Source organism: Chelon labrosus (genome assembly GCF_963514085.1).
Source record: "Chelon labrosus genome assembly, chromosome: 7".
NCBI lineage: Eukaryota > Metazoa > Chordata > Actinopteri > Mugiliformes > Mugilidae > Chelon > Chelon labrosus.
Window position 1 is genome coordinate 27,443,831 of NC_140343.1, and position 23,748 is coordinate 27,467,578.

The window sequence follows — 23,748 nt, forward strand, 5'->3', positions numbered from 1 at the left end:
CACAGTGGCTTAAACGTGTTTTAATATCTCCCCTTAAATCTCAACACTACAAACAACATTCAAATTATAGGGCAACAACGTTCACACTTCCTCTTTAAACAATACAAAATACACTGCAACACCTCTCAGAAATAAAACAACACATCATATATGATGCGCTCTCTGCAAATGAACACAAAACTAAAAATACACAATGATCCCTCTCACATTATCTTTTAAACCAGAGCTGGGGGATCCTCCCTTCCTAGATGAAAACTAAATGTTCCCCTTCCTCGGTCTTCTGTAAAACACAACAGGATGCAGGCACAAAGAAGAAAGACTATAACCATTTGATCATTACAGTAGATATTCAGTCTTATTTTTCTGACTAAAGGTTCTCTCTTCTGCCTACCAATCCCTGGAAGAAGAAAAAAAGGTTACTAGGTATATTATTTAAAAGATAAAGTTATGGCTGCATACATCATCATTTCTTAAGTGCTTCACTTCATTCAGCATGCTACTGTGCAATATAACACTTCTCTCTTCAGAAACAGATTTACTCTCCAGTGTGACCTCTGCAGCAAGTCTCAGGGGGATGTGTTACAAACCAGAGTTTCTGTGTGTCTGAGATTTATGCCATATTTTTCAAGGGCAAATTATTTTAGTTCAGTCATGTTTTGAAGGTGCTATGGCTGGCTTTGGTTGGTATTCAGATCTCTTGAGTTTGATCTCGCTCCAGTTTCTAGAACAGGGGCCCATTATGGTTTGCTCAGCAGTGTCACACTATCTTATTATTTCTGATGTGTCGTCTTTAGGCACAAGGCTCACAGTACTGTACACATGTAGCTCCTCAACAATGTCAACACTTCTCCCTTCAGGCTTTTAAGAAGCAAAGGTCATGCATCAATGTACGGTCAGTTAGTCCTGTCTCCAGAGTCAGATGGTGAAACTGAACGGGCCTGAAGAGCAGCAAAGTTCAGCCTTACTCTAAAAAGATGAGCTGAAAATAAAGTGTAAGGTGCTGATGTTAAAACTGTACTTGAGGATTAAATATCTCATAAAGCAAAACGACTGCAGGTGATGGTCAACAAGGGAGGGATGGTCAGTAGTTAGTGTGCTGTTGAAATGGAATGATGTAATCAGTAATTTTCATGATTGTTTACTGAGCCGATTTACTCTGCACACCTTAAATTTACTCTACATCTGCATGAAATCACTATAAAGGAGAAGGAATTGCAGTACAGATCCTCAAACTTCAGCCCCTGACCTCCCTCAAGTGCTTCAAACCTCTTAATTCAAGGGCAGACATGTAACAAGTCAAAGTTATATTTCTATGTGTATAGCTGCGTGTTAAGATTGTTTTCAAGATAAGAAAAGTTATGACATTCTACCAGTCTATAAACTAGCAAACGCCTCATTGCTGGAGGCAGAGGTCAAGCGCTCTCCACTTCTTCTTTCTTGTCTTTTTTGCCCTCCCCCTCGCCTTCACCCGCGTCGTTGACGTCCCGTCGGCGTTTGCGGTTGCGAGCGTTCGCCTTGGACGCCGGTAGTGACTCCATGCCCAAGAGCTTGTGGATCTGACGGAAAGCAAGCAGCCGCAGAGCGTGCTGTAACCAGAGTAAATAAAGTAGAGTTTGCAAAACTATAAACACTTTTTTGGATTCAAATGCACCATAAATGTTATATATGTTTACTTGTGCGCTGGCAGTTATCTCCTCTCTTGCTTGAATCATCATGCTTTCCAAAGCATCTGTTGGCTCCTTCTCACAGGGATCCATCAAACCTGGACCATCTGTATTAAGAGAGAAGAAAACAAATTAAAAGAAAAAATGTGACAGAATAAATAGATAAAAACCATTAGGTAAAAAGTTGTTAGTATTAAAAAAAGCATTTAAACTTTATTAACATAACACGTCTGTGTGTGTGACCTGGCAACAGGATGCCTGTAGAGATGCACTCCAGGAACCTGCGCATGGCCTCCCCTGGGCTGAGTGGGCCTGTAGCACTGCTGATCACCTTCTCCACCAGCAGTTCCATCGCCTGGAGGAAGAAATACACAGAGACCCTTGGTGAAATAGAGGGACACACTCCAGATTGTAGATTTAAGCCATCGATCAGCCACAACATTACAACCACCATGCAGTGCAGTAAATAACATTGATGAACTCATCAGGATGTAAATATCTTCTGGGAAACCTGGGTCCTGGCATTTATGTGGACTTTTCTCTGATGCGTACTACAACCTGAACATTGTTGCAGATCAGACACAACGTGATGGCAACAACAAAGGAGTGTTCCTTGTGTCCTGGTGTCTTACGTTCCCCAGATGAGTGATGCCTAGGCACCCAGCTACCCATATGATGTAAAAGAAAACGCGATTCATCAGATCACATGTGCCAGGTGCTCCGTGGTCCAGTTCTGATGCTCACATGTCCATTGTAGGCGCTTTCACCAGTGGAGAGGGGTCAGCATGGACACCCTGATTGGTCTGTAGCTACGGAGCCCCATATAAAACAAACTGTGATGCACTGTGTTCTGACTGCTTTCTATCAGAACCAGCATGAACCTTTTCAGCAATCTGAGATTGGACAAGCCAGCCTTCGCTGCCCACTTGCATCAGTGAGACTTGGCTCCCATGACCTCACTACCTATCATTCTGTGGACCACTTTAGAGAGGTACTGACCCCTGCAAACATGAGAGGTGCAGTTTTGGAGACGCTCTGACCCAGTTGTCTAGCTGTCGGAATGAGGTCCTCGTTAGTTACTCAAATCCTTCCTTTATTTTCCTGTTTCTAACACATCAACTTTGAGGACTAGATGTTTACTTGCTCATTGTTTAATATATCCAACCCCGATAGGCTCCATGATAACAAGATAACAGGTGTTATTCTCTTTGCCTGTCAGTGGCCATAATGGCTGATAGGCATATTATGTCTTATTATGTCCCTTTGTATATCCTCTAGCTTTTCAGTGCCTTGACTACTCATTAAACATCTGCTTAGGACATTTGTTGATCATCAGCAACAATCTAATAAATCACAGAATTTATTGTGATACTGTTTCATAATGTTTTCTTACAAGCCCAACAAGATTTTATAATTTTATCTAAAATGTGAAAAGTCAAAATCCAGCAAATACATGAAGATACTTACCCAGCAGGGCATCTTCCCCCAGGTGGGAACCCGCTGACATAAATCTCTCAGCACCCGAATGATGATCACACAGGACTGCAGCCCATTCGCACGAGCCTTCAGAAAAGACAAGTCAAAAAATAAAAGAAAGTTTATTTCAGATAAAAGTCACTGTGACAAGCACACACAAAGTATATAACTTGGCTCAGAACTACAGATCTGTTCCGTGAGTTTAGATCTAGGTGAACCGGTTTCGGGTTATTTTCTCTGAACAGTCAGAGCTGTTGTACTAGCAACAAAGAATTTTCTTCAAGATATATTTCATCAAATACATAACATGATTTTGTTTTTGAATAATGACAAGGAGACGGATGATTTGTCAGAAGAACAAAACATGACAGAATAAGAGGAACTTCCATGTGGCAAAAATACATTATTATTTACATAAAACTATCCCTCATTTATCCCAGAGGGGAACGCAACTCATTCAAATGATAAAACACTGAATGAAGCAGAGTGGCCTAATGTGTCCTAATGTTCCAGCAAAGTCATAGTCCACAACCTCAGAATTAGAAAAATATTCAGCCATGTTGCAAAAAACTAGCAGTAGAAAATTACAGGTAAACAAGCCGCGCGGGGTATGTGTGGCACTCAGAGATGACATCATCCAGGTCAGAGGTTAGTAGGTCAATCTACAGACCCCGGATGATGATAACAGGTAACTCCAGACTCAACCGGGAATAGCACTAGCATATCATAACAAAATATTGAGTTTCGCAGCAGATAGAGATGCGTTATTTAGAGGCAGCGTTTCGGTGCCCCAGTCACTCCCACTATATGGATATACGCGGCACTCCGCTGGATCTAAATATCTTCCAAATGACTCCAAATGATACCAAAGTTATATGGGTGAGTAAACGATCGTATTTTATGCCAGAAATAAGGTCCAGGTTGTAAAAAACGGCAATTCCCCTTTAAGAGATAAAGACTTTGGTAATATTTTGGGTGAAAAGCTGTCTCAATGGAAAGTTAAAGATGTGTGTGTAAAAGCGCCCTGCTGATGGAGACACTTAGAGAATTTGGGTCGCAGGTCAAATCATGTAATGTTAATTCCCCTTAAGATGAGCTCATCTACAAAATGAGCAAAGTGTGTTCCACATTGACAGCCATGCTTCTATCATTTCCAAAGAACAAAAACCAAACGCTAGAGAGGTCCTTTGGGTTTTGGGAAATGGCAGCTTAAATTTGGAGAAAATGACATAATTTTGGAAGCAGATTCTGGCACTGGACATCCACTATTTCTTAGTTCTTCTTATGGTCTGTGTATAAAGATGGACAAACTTTCTGTGACGTCACACACTAGACGCCTCATAGGTTTTAAAGATCCACGAGGAAGTTCCTGACGTCACATAACTAACGGACTAAAAAATGGGTGGAGTGTGAATGGGGATGTGGCTGGTAAGTGACGCACAGGAAGACAGCCAGTGACGGTGCCAGCCTATCGCTCAAAGTTTCTGGCTGGCTTAAAGGCCAACAGAGGCCTATAGAGATTGACTCACTTTTGAATGCAGATTCAAGTGGTCATTTGTGTAACTGCATTCCTTGGCACTTTGACACTCAACTTACTGTGAAAGGGAGAGGTTAGCAAGGGTCCACTTCAATGCTAGATGCCAAACAAATCCTACACATAGTACCTTTAATATTTGGCCCCACGCCCCTAAAAAAAAAAAATAATAAAGTGAGCTAGGTGCATTTACCTGAAACCATTTGGCATGACGGAGAGCAGCCAAGTATTCCTGACATTTCTTCTTATCCAGAAGATCAGGAGGGTCTTTCTCAGCCACACCTGCTGGAGATAACATGAACTGACTCATATAAAACCGACATGATGACTGCTACACTCAGTACGTGCTGAGGGTTATCAGGGACTCTCACTGGACTGTGTGCATCATATGACCAGACATTTCCTTCAATGCTTAAAATAGTCTGGTTGGTCTCAATCAGTTTGGTGAAAAAAGAATGAGAGGGGAAATATGAAGGAACAAGGCAAATGTCAAATAAGGAAGAACATAATGTTTCTGTTTCACATTTATTTCCTGGGTGAGCAAATACCAAAAATGTATTAAAAATCCCCAATCAGCCCTTTCCATAGAAGGGCAGTTGGTGCATGTAAAAAAGAAGGAAATCCAAGGCACTCAGAGAGAAGAGTGAAGGCGTTTAGTTTGTGTTAAATATATCTTAGTTCACATTTAGCTTACTGACGACTTCTCGTCCCTTTCTTTAGAAAAGACATTTTCACTTGTCAAACACAGATGTAAATGATAAAATGAATGACAGCCATATTACATTTAGGTGTTTCAGTGAAACAGAGCGTGCAGTGATGTACGTGAACACGTCAAATGAAATTGAGCTACTGTTAATGGTCATACTTACACCTGTGCTTTTCGAATTATGACAAGTTAAAATGTCTGCTGTGAGAAAAGTGCATTAAAAAATATTCTTACATGCCATGAAATATACTGAAGCCATTTCTCTTCTCACCACGCTTACTGTACTAAAACCAAATGTTTAAGTTCAATATCTGTTAACTGAGTGATGTCATGCTTTTGATGTAAAACTTATTTAACAATCAAAATATTTTTCAGCTTTTCTCATTAAAACTTTTTCTTTGTTGAGTGTTGTGGATTTCCTCTTTTTAACATTTGACTTTGCACAAAAGCTGACTGTAACTTTTTTTGAACATTTAACTGAAGCATGAACTTTATCCTGTTAGAAAATCAACTGATCAACTTCAGATGTTGGAAAAGTTTTCAGTCTTTACCAGATGTTCTAATGGCTTACATTACCACACTGCATTCATGTTTACAACAAAACCTCTCAAGAAGAGGAAAAATTAAAAAAAAGGCCAAAGATTAGTTTTTTTACAAAATAAACTTGTGTTGTATTGTAAAGTTTGGGATATTTACAAAAAATAAAAATAGAAAACTGGATGGAGGTTGAGGTCACATTTTTGGCCACCTACAAGTGACGTATGACAGCTTTCTCTATAACATTGAATGTGGTTACTGATGACTGTAATGAGGTAATATTTCACAAGATCAGCCTTGGGGCTTTCCATACTTCCATGTTCACTAAAACTGAAGCAACAACAGAAGAGATTAGCTTTCTTACAAGGGAAATACATAACAAGAGCAACTTTGAAGTCTACACTACCATACCACTCAGAATCAAAGGCTCTGTTCAGACCTGGTTTTAACAAGTGTCCTGAGTGATCTGATCACAAGTATCCAGCTTTAAGTACATTTGTTCACACCTTGCATTAAAATTAGTTTCTTTTATGTATTTTTTTACACACCTGACATTAAAATTAGTTTTAGTCACTATTTGAAATTGGATCTGAGTTTTGTGCCCTGCATTTGTTAATACACAGGATTAGATGTTACACTCACTTGAACCAAGATCCCACGCAAAACACATTTAGAGGTTCTGTCCAACTGAGAAACCCTAACAAACCTACAGTTATGAGATATGACGATTAAACCTACAATCTACATGAACTAAGTAAATGCTGCTGGCTTGTATGGCCCGTTCAGCAGTAGACAGTGGACAATTCAAACCTTGTGAAATATAAGCTAACCAAATGTTGTTGGCATGTATGGCCCGCTCAGCTTTACCTGGATGGAAACAAACACCAACAATCTTTGGGGTGCAGAACATTGTACAAATAGCTACTGTTGCTAAGAGCGCTATTTGCTGTGTGTGCGTCATGATTTTTGAACAAGTTGTAACAAGCACACGTGTTATTTATTTATTGACTGATATCCGCCTGACATCAGTTATTTTACAGACCCGCATAAAACTCAGATTATAACTCGACATCTATAAGCTTCTATACAGAGAAGTCAGTTTAGTATGTGGTCCTTAATGTAACCTAAGACACATTGTGTGTTCACACTAGTAACCGAATGTGGTCACAAGTGGCTCAAACCACCTCCAAATGTGGCGATGGGATCTCCAACGCATCCTGAGAGTACACCTGTATTTAGAGCTGGCACTTGCAATCAGATTTCTCAAGAAGCATTTTAATACCAGGCCTGAACAGCCTGAATGACCCATATTTATCACACCTCTCAGAGCTGGGAGTTTAAAATCAGCTGCAGTTCCACCCCTCCAATGATAAGAGGGTGTCCCTACTCTGAAAAGCTTAATAAACATGAGCAAATTGGTTGCTTTAATTGTTTTCTTCTTAGTGGTATGTGTACCAGTGTGGTCTTCAGATGAGCCTTTAACTTGCCTAGGTCTGCTGATACAGAATCAGGGGAACTGATCAACAAACCCAAACAAAATTGGAAAAAAAAAAATAAAAGACAACGGCCACAGAAAACATTTCTATCATGTTTTCCAAATGGGAAAAAAACACATTAAAATGCTGACAACTGGAGCAGGTGGAGGAGTGATTGGAGCACAATGGTCGTTCAAAATTATCATCGTTGTTGAAAGTAAGGTAATGACAATGCATTCAGTAATGTCATTTTAATATTATGTCAATACTGATCATTGTGAGGCTATAAAATGTCACTCCAACACCTTATCTCTGATAATGCCTCATGATGATGCAGGGATGAGAGACGAGGGAATGGGAAGTCGTTGGACCTCAAAATCCCCTCAGGTTTCATCACCAAAATGCAAAACTTTTCCTGAATTAATAAATGAGGATAATTATTTAAAAAAAAAACAAAAAAAACATAGTGTCACCATTTGAAGCATTTTCATCCCTGGGCATTATCTGTACAGGGATCATCTGTTATTATAAGTTCCCAAAGCTTATATCGGAGCGTGTGTTCATAAAATAAACACACACCCTAGTGGCACAGAAAGGTCGGAGAGCCCGGCTTTTGATTCCCAAGTTGTGGAAAAGAAATAAAGAAATCGGGGTCTAGCGTAGCCGCAAAAATGGGGAAATGAAAAGAGTGGGACAAATGAATATGTGATTTAATTCTTATTCTAAGGATTGAAGAAAAGAAATGTGGGCTTTGTTAAAGTCCCACCTGACAGTTTATCTAAATTTTCAGCCTAAAATTTAGGCTGCTAACAAGTGGAAGGGTGGAGCACGGGGTATATAAATAAATATATATATGTATGTATATCTATAGGTGTATTCACACATTGCCAACATTTGGTTGTCTGGTACTGAAAGCTTTGGCTTCTCTAACCTTTCTCAGCCGCTTTTCCTCCTGCCTGCTTGTCCATCTCAGCAGCAGGGTCCTCCCTCATCAGCGGCGAGGTGAGAGAAATGGTCACCTGCATTTTGGGCTCCTTGCTTGAAAATATCACGATGTTCGCCTCCTCTGGGTGAGCCTGCACCTCATACTGATCTTCAGAAAAAGTCTGCCGGTTAAAAGGACACTTGGGATTACTCACTACAGAGGAGGAGGGGCGTAGGGGCAAAGAATAGCCTTGTTTGGATATTCTTTCTGTGCAATATAGCTATGCTTTTAACTCTTTTTTTTTTTTAACCTTTAAGGAAATAGGGATTTAGTTTCCTTATTGTATAATAATGTTTTGTAAAAAAAAAAAGGAACGAGGTAGTTTAAGCAGAAATCGCCATCTCACTCTGTAGGATTCAGGTGTCATAACCAGGCAGTAAATCTAAAGATCAGTCACCTTTAATGAAATACTCATTACAGCTAAAGCAGGAGGGAAAAAGAGTGAGTTATTACAGCACATCGCAACTTGGCATCCTCTGTCTTGTGGGCACAACGAAAGCACAGTCAATTTAAAACATCACATGGGTTTTTCTCTTCAGTCTAGATGCAGTTTAGTCATTAGTGGACATGGAAAAATGTCTCCCAAAGCTAGAATCCACACAGTATTCCCAAGATGTTTTGTTCCTGGCGCAAGGGTGAGAAGTCTTTTAACAACAATCTCTCACAGTCAAGACGTCCATAATTCTGAAGGACAACTGTTGATTTCTGGCTGTGGAGGTACAGTAGTACATAAAGTACATGTTCATTCATGATCTTTGAACTGCTCTAGTGTATGAGATAAACCCAGTTAGGATGTAATATTTCTGTAGTGTTTTTTTTTTAGCATTTAGTCTTGGGAAATTTTTTGTGGGTGCTTACACAGAATTTCCTCCTTCATAACAAAAACTTTCAGTAACCTCTGTTTGTTACACAACTATCAAACTGTCCAGTCCCTCAGAGACTGAGTATCACGACACAGGTCATAAGGTGGAGGATAACGAAGAATAATTTCTTCTCCTGCACAACATGATGTTGTTGTCCAATGTTGTCAACATCATGACAACATGATATTTAGCTAAATCCACTGAAAAGTAAATGTCTGAAAATGTTACATGTAGTCTTATCTTAAATTGTCAGAATGCTATTTTTGCCAATTCCCAATTTAACACTGTCCTTACTACACACCCCAAGGAAAGTTGAAATAATTAGATTAAGAGCCTTGTTGTTTATCTGTGAAGACTGCTTACCGCTAGTTCTTTAGGCAGCTGCTTGGTGATGTTCTTCAATAAAGTGACAGTGGGTTTCTTAGCGGTCAGCAGGATGAGCTCCACATTTCTGTCCCCACGTAGCAGCAGGCCTTTGGCTAGGATGCCCACTCTCATCACACCTTTCAGCAGCCGGGCTGAGTTCTCAGTACTTTCAGATATAAAAACAGATTGAGTCAAAGACTTGCAAGTCTATCTTTGACATAATGCCCCTTGTTTGAATCTTCAAAAGACTCCATTTATGAAAACATATTTAGCAAATATTTTGAATCTGTAATATATAAATAATAATAATAATAATAATATCGTCAGAGGAATCCTCATTTATACAAACATGTACAGATTCAAATGGAAATGATCAACCAAAAGTAATATTTTACCCTTTTTCATCTTCGTCATCGGTACCAGCAGCAATAGTGACAGCAGGTGTCTCCTTTTCCAGCAGGGAGTCTGACACCAGTTTTAGAGCTCTCTCAGAGTGGGAGACGATCTTCTGGACAGCCTGGAGCTCTTCTTCCACTGGGTAAATGGTGGAGTGCTTGGCCATGATGTGACGATCGTCAGGAGAGTCGGGCCGGCGCACACAAGTCTTAAGGGAGTAGGCAAAGAGATTGACCAGAGATTAGATTTAATCTAAGTGAAAGTTTAGTTTTATTATTTTCCCCCTCAAAAAAATGCAGTCACAATGCTCACCAGTAGAGGGGGCACTGGCATACCAGTGCGACTCATCAGAGGTGGAGGAGCCATCCGGCGTCTCTGCTCCCCCCAGTACATCTGCTCCTCCTCCATCCTCCTCCAGTACATGTCCTCCTCATACCGTCTGCAGGAGAGGAAGAGAGGATTATATTAAAAATAATCATTAAAAATAATTTCATTCCAACAATAGTACACCACAGTCCAAAAAGAAGCACTTTACCAAAAAGATGTAAAAGGATAATCATAGACAGGCTCTGTAATAAAACCACTGTGTTAATTGTGTTAACTGTGTTAATAAGGGAATCTTGGGTTAGAAATATGAATCAGTATTGAAGTGGATAAGGGCTTTTATGTGGTGATTGAGGTCCTTTTTTTGTCTATTCTGTGCCCAAAAAGGAAGCCTGCAAACTTGACGTCAAAGTGGGAACAACTTTACTTAAGGTCTATGACTATGTGTGACCTCATTTCCATGTGCCAGCGCTGCTCGTCGTCTCTCTGTCTCTTCAGCACCGCCTTCTGCTTCTGCTTCTTCAGCTTGCTCTCCTGCAGCTTCCTGGCCCGGTTACTGGGCTTGATCTCCACAGGAAGTTCTGGGTTCACCTTCTTCTACAGAGAGACAGACAGGAGGACAGAGCGAACGTAAGTGGAATGTGATCCTCAGGCAATTTTTATCAACTACTGCAGAAAGACAGAGGGCAAATTTAAATTATGTAAAGAACCCAATTTCTTTACAGACAGAAATCTGTCATAACTGACTTGGTGCTTAAAAACTGCCAATTAAGCAATATGAGTGTAACATATTGTGAATGCAGCAGTCTGGAAATTACTGTCAGTGCTGTTATGAATTACCATTTGATGCATATGCTATCGTCTTACAACAAAAATGTAAATAATATACGTAACTAGACAACTGCATTATAAAGCAATCACAAAAAAATCAAGGACATATCTGTTAGACTAGTCCAACCATTCTACTGTGATCCTCCATCAGATAAAGCATGAAATATCTAATTTTGTTGCTTTCCAGCCTACAAAAGAGGAAGAGACGAGTCTTTTGTAACATCGTAATAAGGATATTATATATAGCGATGATGGCACATTTTCGGGAACCATTAACAGCTATGGATAGAACTAAGCATAAATGTTGCTGTCATCTAAAATACCAGAAACACTGAGAGCATCTTTCTAAACTGTGATTGTTACTGTATTATGTAATTCTTTTGGATAGCCAGCCAGGGTGGAGTCAGTTCAGCAATACTCAAACTTTTTTTAACCTTGTATTGAAGTCTGTGCCTTCTTCCCTTGAGGTGCATATCTTTAGCGTTGGGGTCGTTGAAACTGCACTCACACAGTTTACAGTGGAATCGAATCACTTTTCCATCATCATTACGGACCTGAAAGAGGCGGGAGAGTTGAGGTAACTACACGCTAATCCAGGAACAACAGAAACAAAAAGAACGCTGATCGTTCAAAAAGACACCAATGTTTTGATACAACATCAACATAATTACCACCCAACGAAGACCAAAACTGTACTTATTGTTCTTAAATGTTTAAGTACAACTATGGTCTATAGGATACTGTAAAAAGAGTAAAATAATGATTAGCATGTGCACACTAGCATGTACATATTTGAACACAGCTTGAATAGTTGACAGAAGAATCTCAAAGCATTTCAAATTCACATTAGTGCGTTTGTTTGACTGCAAACTGATACTGGTATAAATCTATGATACACCAGCAGTGGGGATCAATATTTACTGCAGTGGTGGGGGTCTGACTTTGTCATTCCTGCCTACCTCTTCAACATAGTCGTGTCCCACTGGCTGGATGTCCCCCTGGGCTCCAGCTCTGTCAAAGTCCTCGTCCTCACTCTGAGACTCCATCTTCTGGGCTGAAAGCTGCACCGGCTCCTCCACCCTGGGTGCCACCACCATCACTGCTGCTGCAGGTGCTGCAGTATTGGCTGGCTTATTTGCTGTGAAGCAGGCCAGAAGTTACAGTTATAAAAAGGTCTTTAAACAAAAGCTGTATGCTCATTTGTTTGTTTAAAGTTTCAATACAGAGTCATCATATACAAAATATAAATTCAATGAAACCTTTACGGCCAAATTTATGAAATTTCAATTAAGACCTGTCGGTACTTTTGGTGGTCGTAAGACTAACATGACAATATCAAAAAACACTACAAGAAACAATTAAAGGAAGGCTGTCAAATTGATGTCCTTTAAACTTAATACAGCTGTACATGATGATAGGTGTACAGCTTTATTACAGGGTAAATGTTAACATTATAGTGGTGGTCAAGATCAATACAATTCAAAAAGGGGGCAGATCAGGGAATTATCTGTAAAATGAAAAAAGAAAAACTTACATATGACAGTTATTTTGGAAGGAGCCGGTTTCTTGACTGGTGGGGTGGTTTTAGCTGTGCTGTTTATGACCACTTGTTTGGGTGTCACAGTAGAAGTTGAAGTGGCAGAGACCGAGGCAGGTGCAGAGGATGACACTGGAGCTTTCCCAGCTGTCGAGGTTGTGATAACTGGAGCAGAATTCACCAACACTGGCTCAGTCGAAGGTATAGGTTTGCCAAGCTTGGTGTGAAGTTTCACCACCTTTCCGAGGTTGACAAAGTGAGACAGAGGGACATACAGTCATTTAAGGCGGCTGATACTGAATCCCATCCCACGTCCCTTAGAGAGGCTTTGTTCGAAGACTTGGCAGGTCGGGTTGAATATCATACGAGCACCCCAATCAGAAATAAACCACTACTGCCTGATCAACAACAAATATACACTGTCTGGTCAAAAAAAAGTCGCCACCTAGATTTAACTAAGGAAATAGGTACAAGCCTCCTATTGGATAATTACTGCATGAGTGATTATCTTTCGGCAACAAGTTATTTAACCCCAACTGATGTAATGAGTAGCTTCTCATTTCTTAAACAACCATGTCGAAAGACACATCCTGTGGTCGTGGAAAAGATGTTAGTCTGTTTGAGAAGGGTCAAGTCATTGGCATGCATCAAGCAGAGAAAACATCTAAGGTGATTGTAGAAAGTACTAAAATTGGGTTAAGAACTCCAACTCCATTAAAAACTGGAAGGATAGTGAGGAACCATCGTCTTTGAGGAAGAAATGTACTCAGAAAAAAAAAATCCTGATTGATCGTGATCAGCAATCACTTAAATGTTTGGTGAAATCAAAACAAAGAAAAACAACAGTAGTACTCAGGGCTATGTTTAATAGTGAAAGGAAGAGCATTTCCACACGTACAATGTGAAGAGAACTCAAGGGATTGGGACTGAACAGCTGTGTAGCCTTAAGAAAACCACTAATCAGTGAGGCTAACTGGAAAAAGGGGCTTCAATTTGCTAGGGAGCATAAAGATTGGACTCTGGAGCAATGGAAGAAGGTCATGTGGTCTGAAGAGTCCAGATTTACCCTGTCCCAGAGTGATGGGGGCATCAGGGTAAGAAGAGAGGCAGATGAAGTGATGCACCCATCATGCCTAGTGCCTACTGTACAAGCCTGTGGGGGCAGTGCTATGATCTGGGGTTGCTGCAGTTGCTCAGGTCTAGGTTCAGCAACATTATGTGTCCAAAGAATGAGGTCAGCTGACTACCTGAATATACTGAATGACCAGGTTATTCCATCAATGGATTTTTTCTTCCCTGATGGCACAGGCATATTCCAAGATGACAATGCCAGGATTCATGGGGCTTAAATAGGTAAAGAGTGGTTCAGGGAGTGTGAGACATCATCTTCACACAAGTAAGCCTATCACAATAACAAATTTGGCTGGACGATATATTGTCCCACAATTTATTAAACAATAAACGATATTATTGTCAACATTATTTTGAGACCATTTATTCACTAATGTAATGATAATATGGCATAATAATGCAAGTACACCCTTTCAAAAGCAATAAACTTTTATTTCTCAAGAGTATTTAACATTGTAATTGGAATGTCAAGAACTTTTAAATATCCTAAATAAATAAAACAAAGACAAAAAACAACTGTTTGTCAAATGTATTTAGCATTTCTTGAAAGGCTGGCTTTTCAACTGTATTAAAAGGCTGCATTTCTATTGCAGTTTAGCAAACTACACTCTCTGTGAGTGCACACCATTTTGCACTGTTTCGTTTATATAACGCCTCACTGAGTGTTGACTGTCGGGGCGAAAGCTCCTCTGCATCTCAAGCTGCAGTTCTTTTTCCCAGCTGGGGAAACTGGACTGTATGGTTGTGTTTCAGGTGCGCGTACTACTTTCAAACAAATACGACATACTGGCTCGTCCGTGTTAATGGGCTCACCTTGTTCATTCGGTTTAAATCCAAAATGTTCCCACACTGGGGCTGTGGCATTCTTCTTTGAAATCATCCCTTTTATTCCTACAAATTTCTACTCGCGTTACCTTACTCTCTACTCCTCACGAGGCTTACTTGCTGCACTCTCTGTGTGTATGCTAGCGGCCCCGCCTCCCCCCACTGAGACAAAGAGACTGGATGACTGACAGGAGGGTTCACTCCATTCATTCCCCTATGGAATCAACGTGCCCAGGTGCTGGGACCGATGCACAGAGTGAACCCTCTTCTCATCCAGCCTGTTTGGTAGAGAGAGACGAGGAAAATAAACACGCATGCACAAGGCAATATATCGTGGCCAGCAAAATTATCGAGTTCATTTTCATTTATCGTGCGATTAATTGATTTATTGATTATTGTGACAGCCTTACACACATGGACTGGCCACCACAGAGTCCAGACCTTAACCCCACTGAGAATCTTTGGGATGTGCTGGAGAAGGCTTTGTGCAGTGGTCAGACTCTCCCATCATCAATACAAGATCTCGGTGAAAAAAGAATGCAACACTGGGTGGAAATAAATCAGGTGAAATTGCGGAAGCTTATCGAAAAACTGCCACAGTGGATGCGTGCTGTAATCAAAGCGGACCGACAAAATATTAGAGTGTGTGACCTTTTTTTTTTTTTGGTGGCGACTTTTTTTTGGCCAAGCAGTGTATAAAGACTGTTGACAAAAGGCATCACAGTTACGCTCACCTTCTGGTGTTTGGCCCCACGGATATGGGCAGCATAGGCATCCACTCCAGTGCAAGAGACATCACATAACTCACAGCGTAACTGAGTCTGGACACCTCTGGGTCCATTGGTGGTCCCTGTCTGCCCCCCAGACTTCAGGGCTGCTTCCTTTTTCTTATGCTTCTGGCCCTCAAGGTGCTCCCGGTACGTCTAATGCAGCAAATCAAACCAGTCAGAAATAACACCTTGGCAACTACAGTGTCACTTTTAAGTCATGCAGAAATTTAAGCAGAAATGTAGAAATTCTGAAGGACACAAATACTTTTATCAATTATTAATACTCTAAGTACTTCATCTAATTTTTTAACACATTAAAATTGTGATGTTCAAATCTAAACAACCTAAATCTTGTTGCTTCAACTTGTCATCATTCATAATTACCAACCTGAGGGCCAGCACAGCTGATTTTGCAAATGTCGCAGTAATGAAGCTGCGGCTGCTTGGGAGGCCCTTTGGGCTTCTGCAGCTTGTTCTGATGAAAAGTTGGCTTTTTGTATGCGTTTCCTGTTGGAGCTGTCACCATGTTGCTGCCTGAGTTACTCCAGGATGAGCTTGTCAGCTGTTTGGGCGGTGGCTGGATGGGGGGCTGGGGTTGTTGGGGCTGCTGTGACTGCTGTGGTGGAGGCTGGGGCTGGGAGAGAGTCTGCTGGGCCGGCTGGTAATATGACGCAGTGGGTGCTGAGGTGTAACCAATTGAATCATAACTGGAGTAGCCAATGCCTGAGGGTGAGAGCAGGAAAAAGATAAACAGGACAGACACTTAAAAATTTGCAGATTATCATCAAAACATGAACAGTAAGAAGTCATATAAGCAATGAAGTGCACTTCAATTTCTTCAGGGGCAGCATTTAGTCTGCTTTGACAAATACGTATTACAAAAAAAAATGCATGAACTTTTAATTACAAAAGTATCAAAGATGTATTCCTTTAATTTGTATCATGGTAACTCTGCACTTTTATTCCTTGACTGCATCATTATTTGTACTTTGCACATCCCTTCATTTTATATTTTACCATTTATGTGTATTTTTGTACAGTACATTCATACCATGTATTTATATTATTATATTATATTTGTTTTAGATGGATACTGCACATCTTGGGCAGAAACATTTCCTTTGGGATAAAAGAGATTCTGTCCCATCTCACCCGAGTAGGAGGTGGCTGAAGCAGTGGAGCTGAAAGAGTTGCCGAGGGTGTAGGATGAAATGGGCGTTGGAGGCTGTTGGACACTGGTGGACACTGGGTAGATGTTGTAACTTGTAGACACAGAGCTGGAGGGAACCAGAGGTTTCAGAGCAGTCACCTGCCTCTGAGGAGGAGGAGGCTGGCTGTACACAGTGGAGGGGGCTGGACTGTAAGCGCTCTTTACTCCAACTGAAATAGAAACAGGAGACGGAAGAACGTGTGAAGAGGGAGGGGAGTAGAGGTGGAAAGGAAGGTCATCCGAGCGAGGACAGTGAAACACTGAAACATAGACTGCATCCTCTGGGACAGTCTGTCAAGAGAGTTTTTGGCAGGACAGGGGGGATGCTGATTTCACAAACAAGTGAGGACCAGACACATTACACACACAGAAATGTTTACACAGTGTTTAAAGCATGTTACATCTGTAACACAATATCATCAGCACACCATTAAATTAAAGAGTTTTTTTCTGGGAAGTGACACCGTCAATTCAGCTGAAATATATTTTAACGAAAAGAAAAAGAGAGAATAGAATGTGGAGAGGGTCATTATTTGTTGTTAATAGCACTGAACCCCATCGACATATAAAGCGACTGGATCGACCAGCTAGTGGATGTTCTGGGTTCTGGTTGCTTGGGCTCTGTATATTTTCCACAACAAATGTTACCTAGTGCAACAAGCAGAACATAAAACTATTAGATGGATTCAACTCTACTTGTCATCACCGCTCTCTGTTTGAAAAGAAAACACTCCACTGCTCCATCTGGGTTCACCCAACGCTCCAAGCCCACTATGAGTGTGGTGAATTTGATGGTACAAACCAAAGTAATTGGCCAAAAGACAGCTTGTGTAAAGTGTTAACTGCTATGGGGACAATGATCTACTGATTAGTAAAAACAAGACGAAAGACCACCTCACGTTTTTACTGCAGCAACAAAACTAAAACTATGGATACAAAATTATGAAAGTATTTATTTAGCACATTCCAACAACGCACAATATAAAATAAAGTAAGATTCAAAAAAAAATGTTTAACTTGACTCCACTCATGTGTATATTAAATAATGGAGCAGAAGCTTTTGCAGATGGAAATCAGCATCGATCCACTGTGTGGTATTTGTTTTTATTTTTATTAAGAAAAATTGGTGCACTGCACCTTTAGAAAAATAGCGCTGTCCCTTTAAGAAAGACGGTAGTCTTAATTGAAGCTGTACACGACTGTGGATGTGTGCCGCTGAATGGGCATGTTGCAATAAAAAGTGAAAAAACAAAACAAAAAGATAAACATTTGTCTTGCTGTTTGTTTTGGAAGTGCAGCAGATAAATGATTAGACTTTTTTTTTTTCTCCAATGGCATGCGATTTACCCGCACTGCCTTCGCGAACTACCGGTCGATCGCAATCAACGTAATGGGCACCAGCACCATCACTGGGAAACTTGCTTGAATATTTGGATTTCAGGTGATAAATTAAATCCAACATGGAAAAATTCTTTGCAGATGCACGCCTCCTGAAATTTCAGCATCACACGATTTGCAAATCGCTATCAGTGGGTCTTTATATAATACTTTATATATTGAAATAAATTTTTGGTGGCGAATATTCGGTGCATCCCCAACTAAAACCAAAGCAATTCACAAATTTCTGTGGGCTGCATTAAAATGAATTCAACTGATGATCCATGCTAATTTCAATCTATTTCAATTTGACTTGTGTTTAGATAAAACAAACACTGACTGAGCACTCAGTCTGGACTGCAATATTACACACAAGACAATTAAAATAAATGTGCTTACCAGTCTGGTAGTAGTTCTCTGCAGGTGTCCTCTGAGCCGTGGCTATACTAGTCTGGTAGTACTGTTTATTGTCATAGGTGGTCACAGCCGCAGGGCGTCCGTAGGTGTAATTGTCCTGCTGGTGTTTACAAGACTTTATTAGCCCGCTACAGCAGAATTTAATGAAATACATAGAGACAAATCTTGCAAATTCTGAGAAATATGAGACAATCCTGATGAAAACTGGAGCAGAATTGGCTTAGAGGCCATAAAATGTCACATTATACCCTCCAAAACAAAACCAATCACATAAAATCCAATGCCGTGCTAAATGAAAATGAACAGCAGAAATGATTAGAGTAGCAAAATGAGACTGACCGTTTCCGAGTATACCTGGTACGTCTGCGGGGTGGTGGTGGGTTGCGGAGGATCTGGCTGCCTGTAAGTATATTCTGGAGGTGCCTGGTGGGTCTGATAGGCAGGGTAAGGGGCAGAAGCCACCGGCCGGGCTGCCTGGACTGGAGCTGGAGAGTAGGATGCAGTCACTGCATGAGCCACAGCTGGAGCCTGCTGAACGCTGTAACTGGCTGTAGAGGGGTGGGAGTAGGCCGGGGGAGGCTGGGTACTGAAAGACAGGAGAGAGAGGGGAATGCTTTGAGGCAAGATGTTAAACTTCAAATCATTTGAACATTACGTTTTACACAATTCTTTATTTTTGCTTGCTTGCTGTAAAGGAATAAAGGCCCTTTTAAATAGTTATATAGAGCTTAACTGCACCATCAAGCACAAAGCCACGACCACAACACATTCATGGCATCACACCTCTATGTCGGTGTAACACCTGTTCTGCCCCAAACCTTTTCGCTCACTTGGGTATAGACCAGGCAATGTGTGACCATGTTAACACCAAGCACTAAATCAAAATGCTATGTCATCTGTTGGTTACTTAAATCACAACCAACCCTGCTGCATGGTTGGCTTACAAGGCAAAGACGGTCAAACTGTGATTTTATTTTTGGGATTTTTCATCCATCTTTTGTGAAAAAGTAGTTCTACTGCAGTTGGTTTTTAAACATAATTTTTTAGTTGCAAGGCAGCAAATAAAGACTATATTCAGAAGCATTCATCTGCAGATTATATATACTACTATATACTATTATAATAACTGTACATGTACACATATCAACACACCAGATCACCTTTAATTATTTTATGGGAGGCAGCCCCGAAACGACATGTTTCCCTATTTCTAGTTTCTGACAAAAACATCAGTAAGTGAGGCTTTGAGCATATTTATTAAACCTTCAGGATATCAGGATGGGCGAGAAACATGACAGGGCTAAAATGAAATGATGCTTTAAGATTATAGGAGCACACAAGTGGGGAAGGAACCATAACGCTATAATATTTTTAAAATATATCATGTAATTAAAATGCAAATGCAAAACTGTTGCAAAATGAGTCTGCTCAGACCCATTCCTGGGACTAACCGTACTCAAAGGTGGCCTTAGTATTCAGACACCCTTAAATTTTTCAGTCTGTTATATTGCAGCCATTTGTTAAAATCATTTAAGTTCATTTTTCTTCCTCATCAAGGTACACACTGCAAATTTATTAAAGGACAAACTGAAATATCACATGGTCAAAAGTTTTCAGACCCTTTGCTCAGTACTAAGTAGAAGCGCCCTTTTGAGCTAATACAGCCATTAGTCTTCATGGGAATAATGCAACAAGTTTTTCACATCTGGATTTGGGGATCCTCAGCCATTCCTCCTTGCAGATCCTCTCCAGTTCTGTCAGGTTGGATGGTGAATGCTGGTGGACAGCCATTTTCAGGTCTCTCCAGAGATGCTTGATTGGAGATAAGTCAGGGCTGTGGCTGGGCCGTTCAAGAACAGTTACAGAGTTGTTCTGAAGCCACTCCTTCGTTATGTTAGCTGTGTGCTTAGGGTCATTGTCTTGTTGGAGGGTGAACCTTTGGCCCTGTCTGTGGTCCTGAGCACAGTGGAAAAGGTTTTCGTCCAGGATATCTCTGTACTTGGCTGCATTCACCTGCCACAACCATGCTTCACTGTTGGGATTGTATTGGTCAGGTGAATTGAAACCAAAAAGTTCCATCTTGGTCTCATCAGACCAGAAAATCTTATTTCTCATAGTCTGGGAGTCTTTCATGTGTTTTCTGGCAAACTCTATGCGGCCTTTCATGTGTCTTGCACTGAGGAGAGGCTTCAGTTAGGAACTTTCTCCCATCTCCGCACTGGGTTAGGGCAGAAATTCTTTTGTAACCTTGGCCAGATCTGTCAATTGACAATTCTGTCTCTGAGCTTTTAGTTTAGTTTTGTTTAGTTTGTTTATTTCTTACATGGACCATGTACAAAATGCATTAATTACTTAAAAGGGGAGAAGATACACTGTACCAGATTTAGCAAATAGCTCATTTCCATCTGCAGTCACAGACACAGAAGTATTACCACCAGCCCCTTGCTAGGAAAGATAGCAAACTATTACTATGATGTATTAATGTTGGCAAGATTGGGTGCCTAGATACAATCTTTTCACCTCGTATGAGAAGGTACGGTAATCTAAACAGGTTTTCAGATCAATTGGGAGTGCGTTCCAAGTTTTTATTGCTTTAAAGGAGGCTGATTGTGCAAATGCTGTGCCTCGAAAGGGCACGCTACAGTTCTCCCTTATGGTGGACCTAGTAGTTCAACCCATTCTTTCAGCACAGGGCTGGACAAATCTTCTCAGAGGTGGAGGTGCGGCGTTATGAATGATTTTGTATAACAGATGTAAGTTTGTGTACATTATTAAATTATCAAAATTGAGTAGATTGTCTTTAAGGAGTATGTCACAGATATGAGACTGGAGTGGTTTTATTTTGATGCAGTTCCTTCGATCTCAAAATTCTCATTTGCTCTGACATCCACTGTGAGCAGCAAGGTCTTAGACAGACAGGTGAGTGCCTTTCCTAATCAAGTCCAATCAATTTAATTAAACACAGCTGGACTCTAATGAAGGTATACAACCATGTCAAGGATGGTAAATATATAGTATTTCTTTTTTAATGAATTTGCAAAAATGTCTACATTTCTGTGTTTTTCTGTCAAAACGGGTACATTGAGGAGGAAAAAATGAACTTAAATGATTTTAGCAAATGGCTGCAATATAACAAAGAGTGAAAATTTCAAGGGGGTCTGAATACTTTCCGTACCCACTGCATGTAAGGCTGCTTTAAGAGATACGCTCTATCATTATTGTAATGACAGACACTGATCCCCCAGGTAACATATTTGCTGAATTAGCCATCCCCGCCTATCTGTTATTCAATGAATTTGTACAAGTATACACTAATATATGATTACATATATCTTATCTGTTCTGACACATTTGTAAACCTGCACCTAGCGGCCATTAACACTTTACAGATACAACAGAAAGACAGTGACATTAAGCTGTGGATTATATGTCCATTCAGAAACAGAAACAAGGACTATTATGAATGGTCTTTTATAATATCAAATCACAGGAAGCCCAGATATACCTCCTCGCGTTATGTGTGAAAAAGAAAACATGAGCAATGTGGTGCAGGGAAAGCAAAGCACTCCTGTTTGTCAGGTTTGTTGGCTTGAGTGCTGGTCAGAACAATGGGCAAAACAGGAAAACCTCAGCATTCACTGACTGCAGAATGATCACTACAACGCATTAATTGATTACCAGTCAATTTTAAAGGTTTGGCTCAGATAACCCTGCCAAACCACAGTCAGTGATGCGGTTTTACTAGTGACCAGTTTATCCTTACACAAAAGAATTTCTTATACCCTGTGTGGCTGCATGTCGTTATTATACATATAAAGTGTAAAATACAGTGTTGTGAGACATAGCCCTGGACTAGTAATGCCAGTCCAGGGTTAGCCTTCTTAATCCCAAACGCCGGCCAAAATACCACCAGCTGCAGCCAGCTCGGTTAACTTAACCAGTTGCATGACGCTTGCTATAGCTGACCTTTCTTTGACGATGATGTACAACAACTTGTAAAGTGCTGCACCATCTATAAGATGTCACCCAACGATGACAACACTGAGGCTCAACCAAAACCTAGCATTATGTTGGGAAGAGGTGGCCTGCGAGCTCGGCTAGCAAACGTTAGCTAACCGAACCAGCGGGTCAAGCTAGCCGTGTAGCAGGTCTCCGCACCGCCACGCAGAGAAATCCCACCAGAGACCGTGTCTCTACCGATATACGCCCGCAGTCGACACCTGCGACTAGACACACCCGCTGACATCAACCTAGATCGTTTGAATTACCTGTATTGGGGACCGGCACCATGTGTGAAGCCGAAATAGTTGCTTGCAGCCATCTTGGCATCTCCGGTACAGTACAATCCTGGCAAACAGTCAGCGCTGAAGCCCTGACATGGAGCATCAAGATAGTTCACCCCCTCTACTGCTGCGAATGGTAACGCTTCTCTACCACACCTGAATTAGATAAATAATAATATATACCTCTCTATGTCTCACACAAGCACGAGTCAGTTTTAACTAATAAAAATAATAAAATAATGTTTAAGCGAAAGCGTATATTTTATTAAGTTTGTTGCAGATTTTTAGTATATGTCGATTTTCATTAGTAGTCGAGTATCCAGTACAGTCTACGATATATAGTTTGACTTGTATAGTCAATATAATACAGTTTGACGAATTTTGCACATGCGCACAAAACTAGAAAGGCCTTTGCTCGCAAGAAACGCTAAAAATCCAGGCGTATTGAAATGAAAATAATAAAAAAAAGAAAGAGGGGATTGTTACATTTAATCAGTAATTATAAATTATTATTGATAATATTAATTTACATACCACAAATAAAACTGCTGATTTTTAATACTGTCTAAAAAAAGGACATCAGCTCCGTCGGAAGTAGTTTGAAGTGAACTATCTTGCTCAGTTTATATATTCTCCTGCGGTTTTTGCTGAATGGCTGGTTGTCAGTCGCCTGTCGTGTGGGTCGTGTGTGTGTTTGTGAGTCACTCTAGATTAAGATAAAGCACAACACAAACTAAACTATCATTCAGTGAATCAGTTAAAATAACATTGAGGTCATGTCAGTGTGTCGTAAAAGCTTGAGGAAATACACACCCAAATCGCTAACATAAAAATGAAAATGACCTTGCGATTTTCAACCCTTATGCCCTCCTCGGGCATTTTTGTACATTTCTTTCATTTTTTATTTTTTTATTTTTATTTTTTCTTCATTTAGTGATCATTTTATGGCATGCATTTCTGCAGGAAGCCTCGTCCCCCTACTGTTGTATTTTACTGAAATTAATTCAATTTCTGTGTTGTTGTTGTTTTGTTTGTTTGTTT

The 23,748-nt window shown here is 40.4% G+C and overlaps 1 protein-coding gene across 4 annotated transcripts; it reads right to left on the reverse strand.

Annotated features, from left to right (window-relative positions):
- Positions 1-5: 5 nt before the first annotated feature.
- zfr2 (zinc finger RNA binding protein 2) lies at positions 6-22,885 on the reverse strand. 4 transcript variants are annotated; one of them, XM_084548304.1, is made up of 19 exons: positions 22,693-22,885; positions 18,764-19,010; positions 18,407-18,521; positions 16,573-16,800; positions 15,809-16,143; positions 15,385-15,573; positions 12,692-12,932; positions 12,117-12,295; positions 11,592-11,711; positions 10,778-10,923; positions 10,315-10,441; positions 10,002-10,210; positions 9,604-9,772; positions 8,324-8,498; positions 4,868-4,956; positions 3,132-3,227; positions 1,908-2,019; positions 1,674-1,771; positions 6-1,586 (listed from the first exon to the last, which is right to left on the reverse strand). In XM_084548304.1, the coding sequence occupies exons 1-19, from the start codon at positions 22,743-22,745 to the stop codon at positions 1,413-1,415; spliced, it is 3,102 nt and encodes a 1,033-aa protein (XP_084404430.1). In that variant the 5' UTR covers positions 22,746-22,885; the 3' UTR covers positions 6-1,412. The 4 variants fall into 4 exon arrangements, with proteins under 4 accessions (XP_084404430.1, XP_084404429.1, XP_084404428.1 ...); XM_084548303.1 differs by having other exon boundaries at positions 4,868-4,959; XM_084548302.1 differs by having other exon boundaries at positions 18,407-18,524.
- Positions 22,886-23,748: the final 863 nt, after the last annotated feature.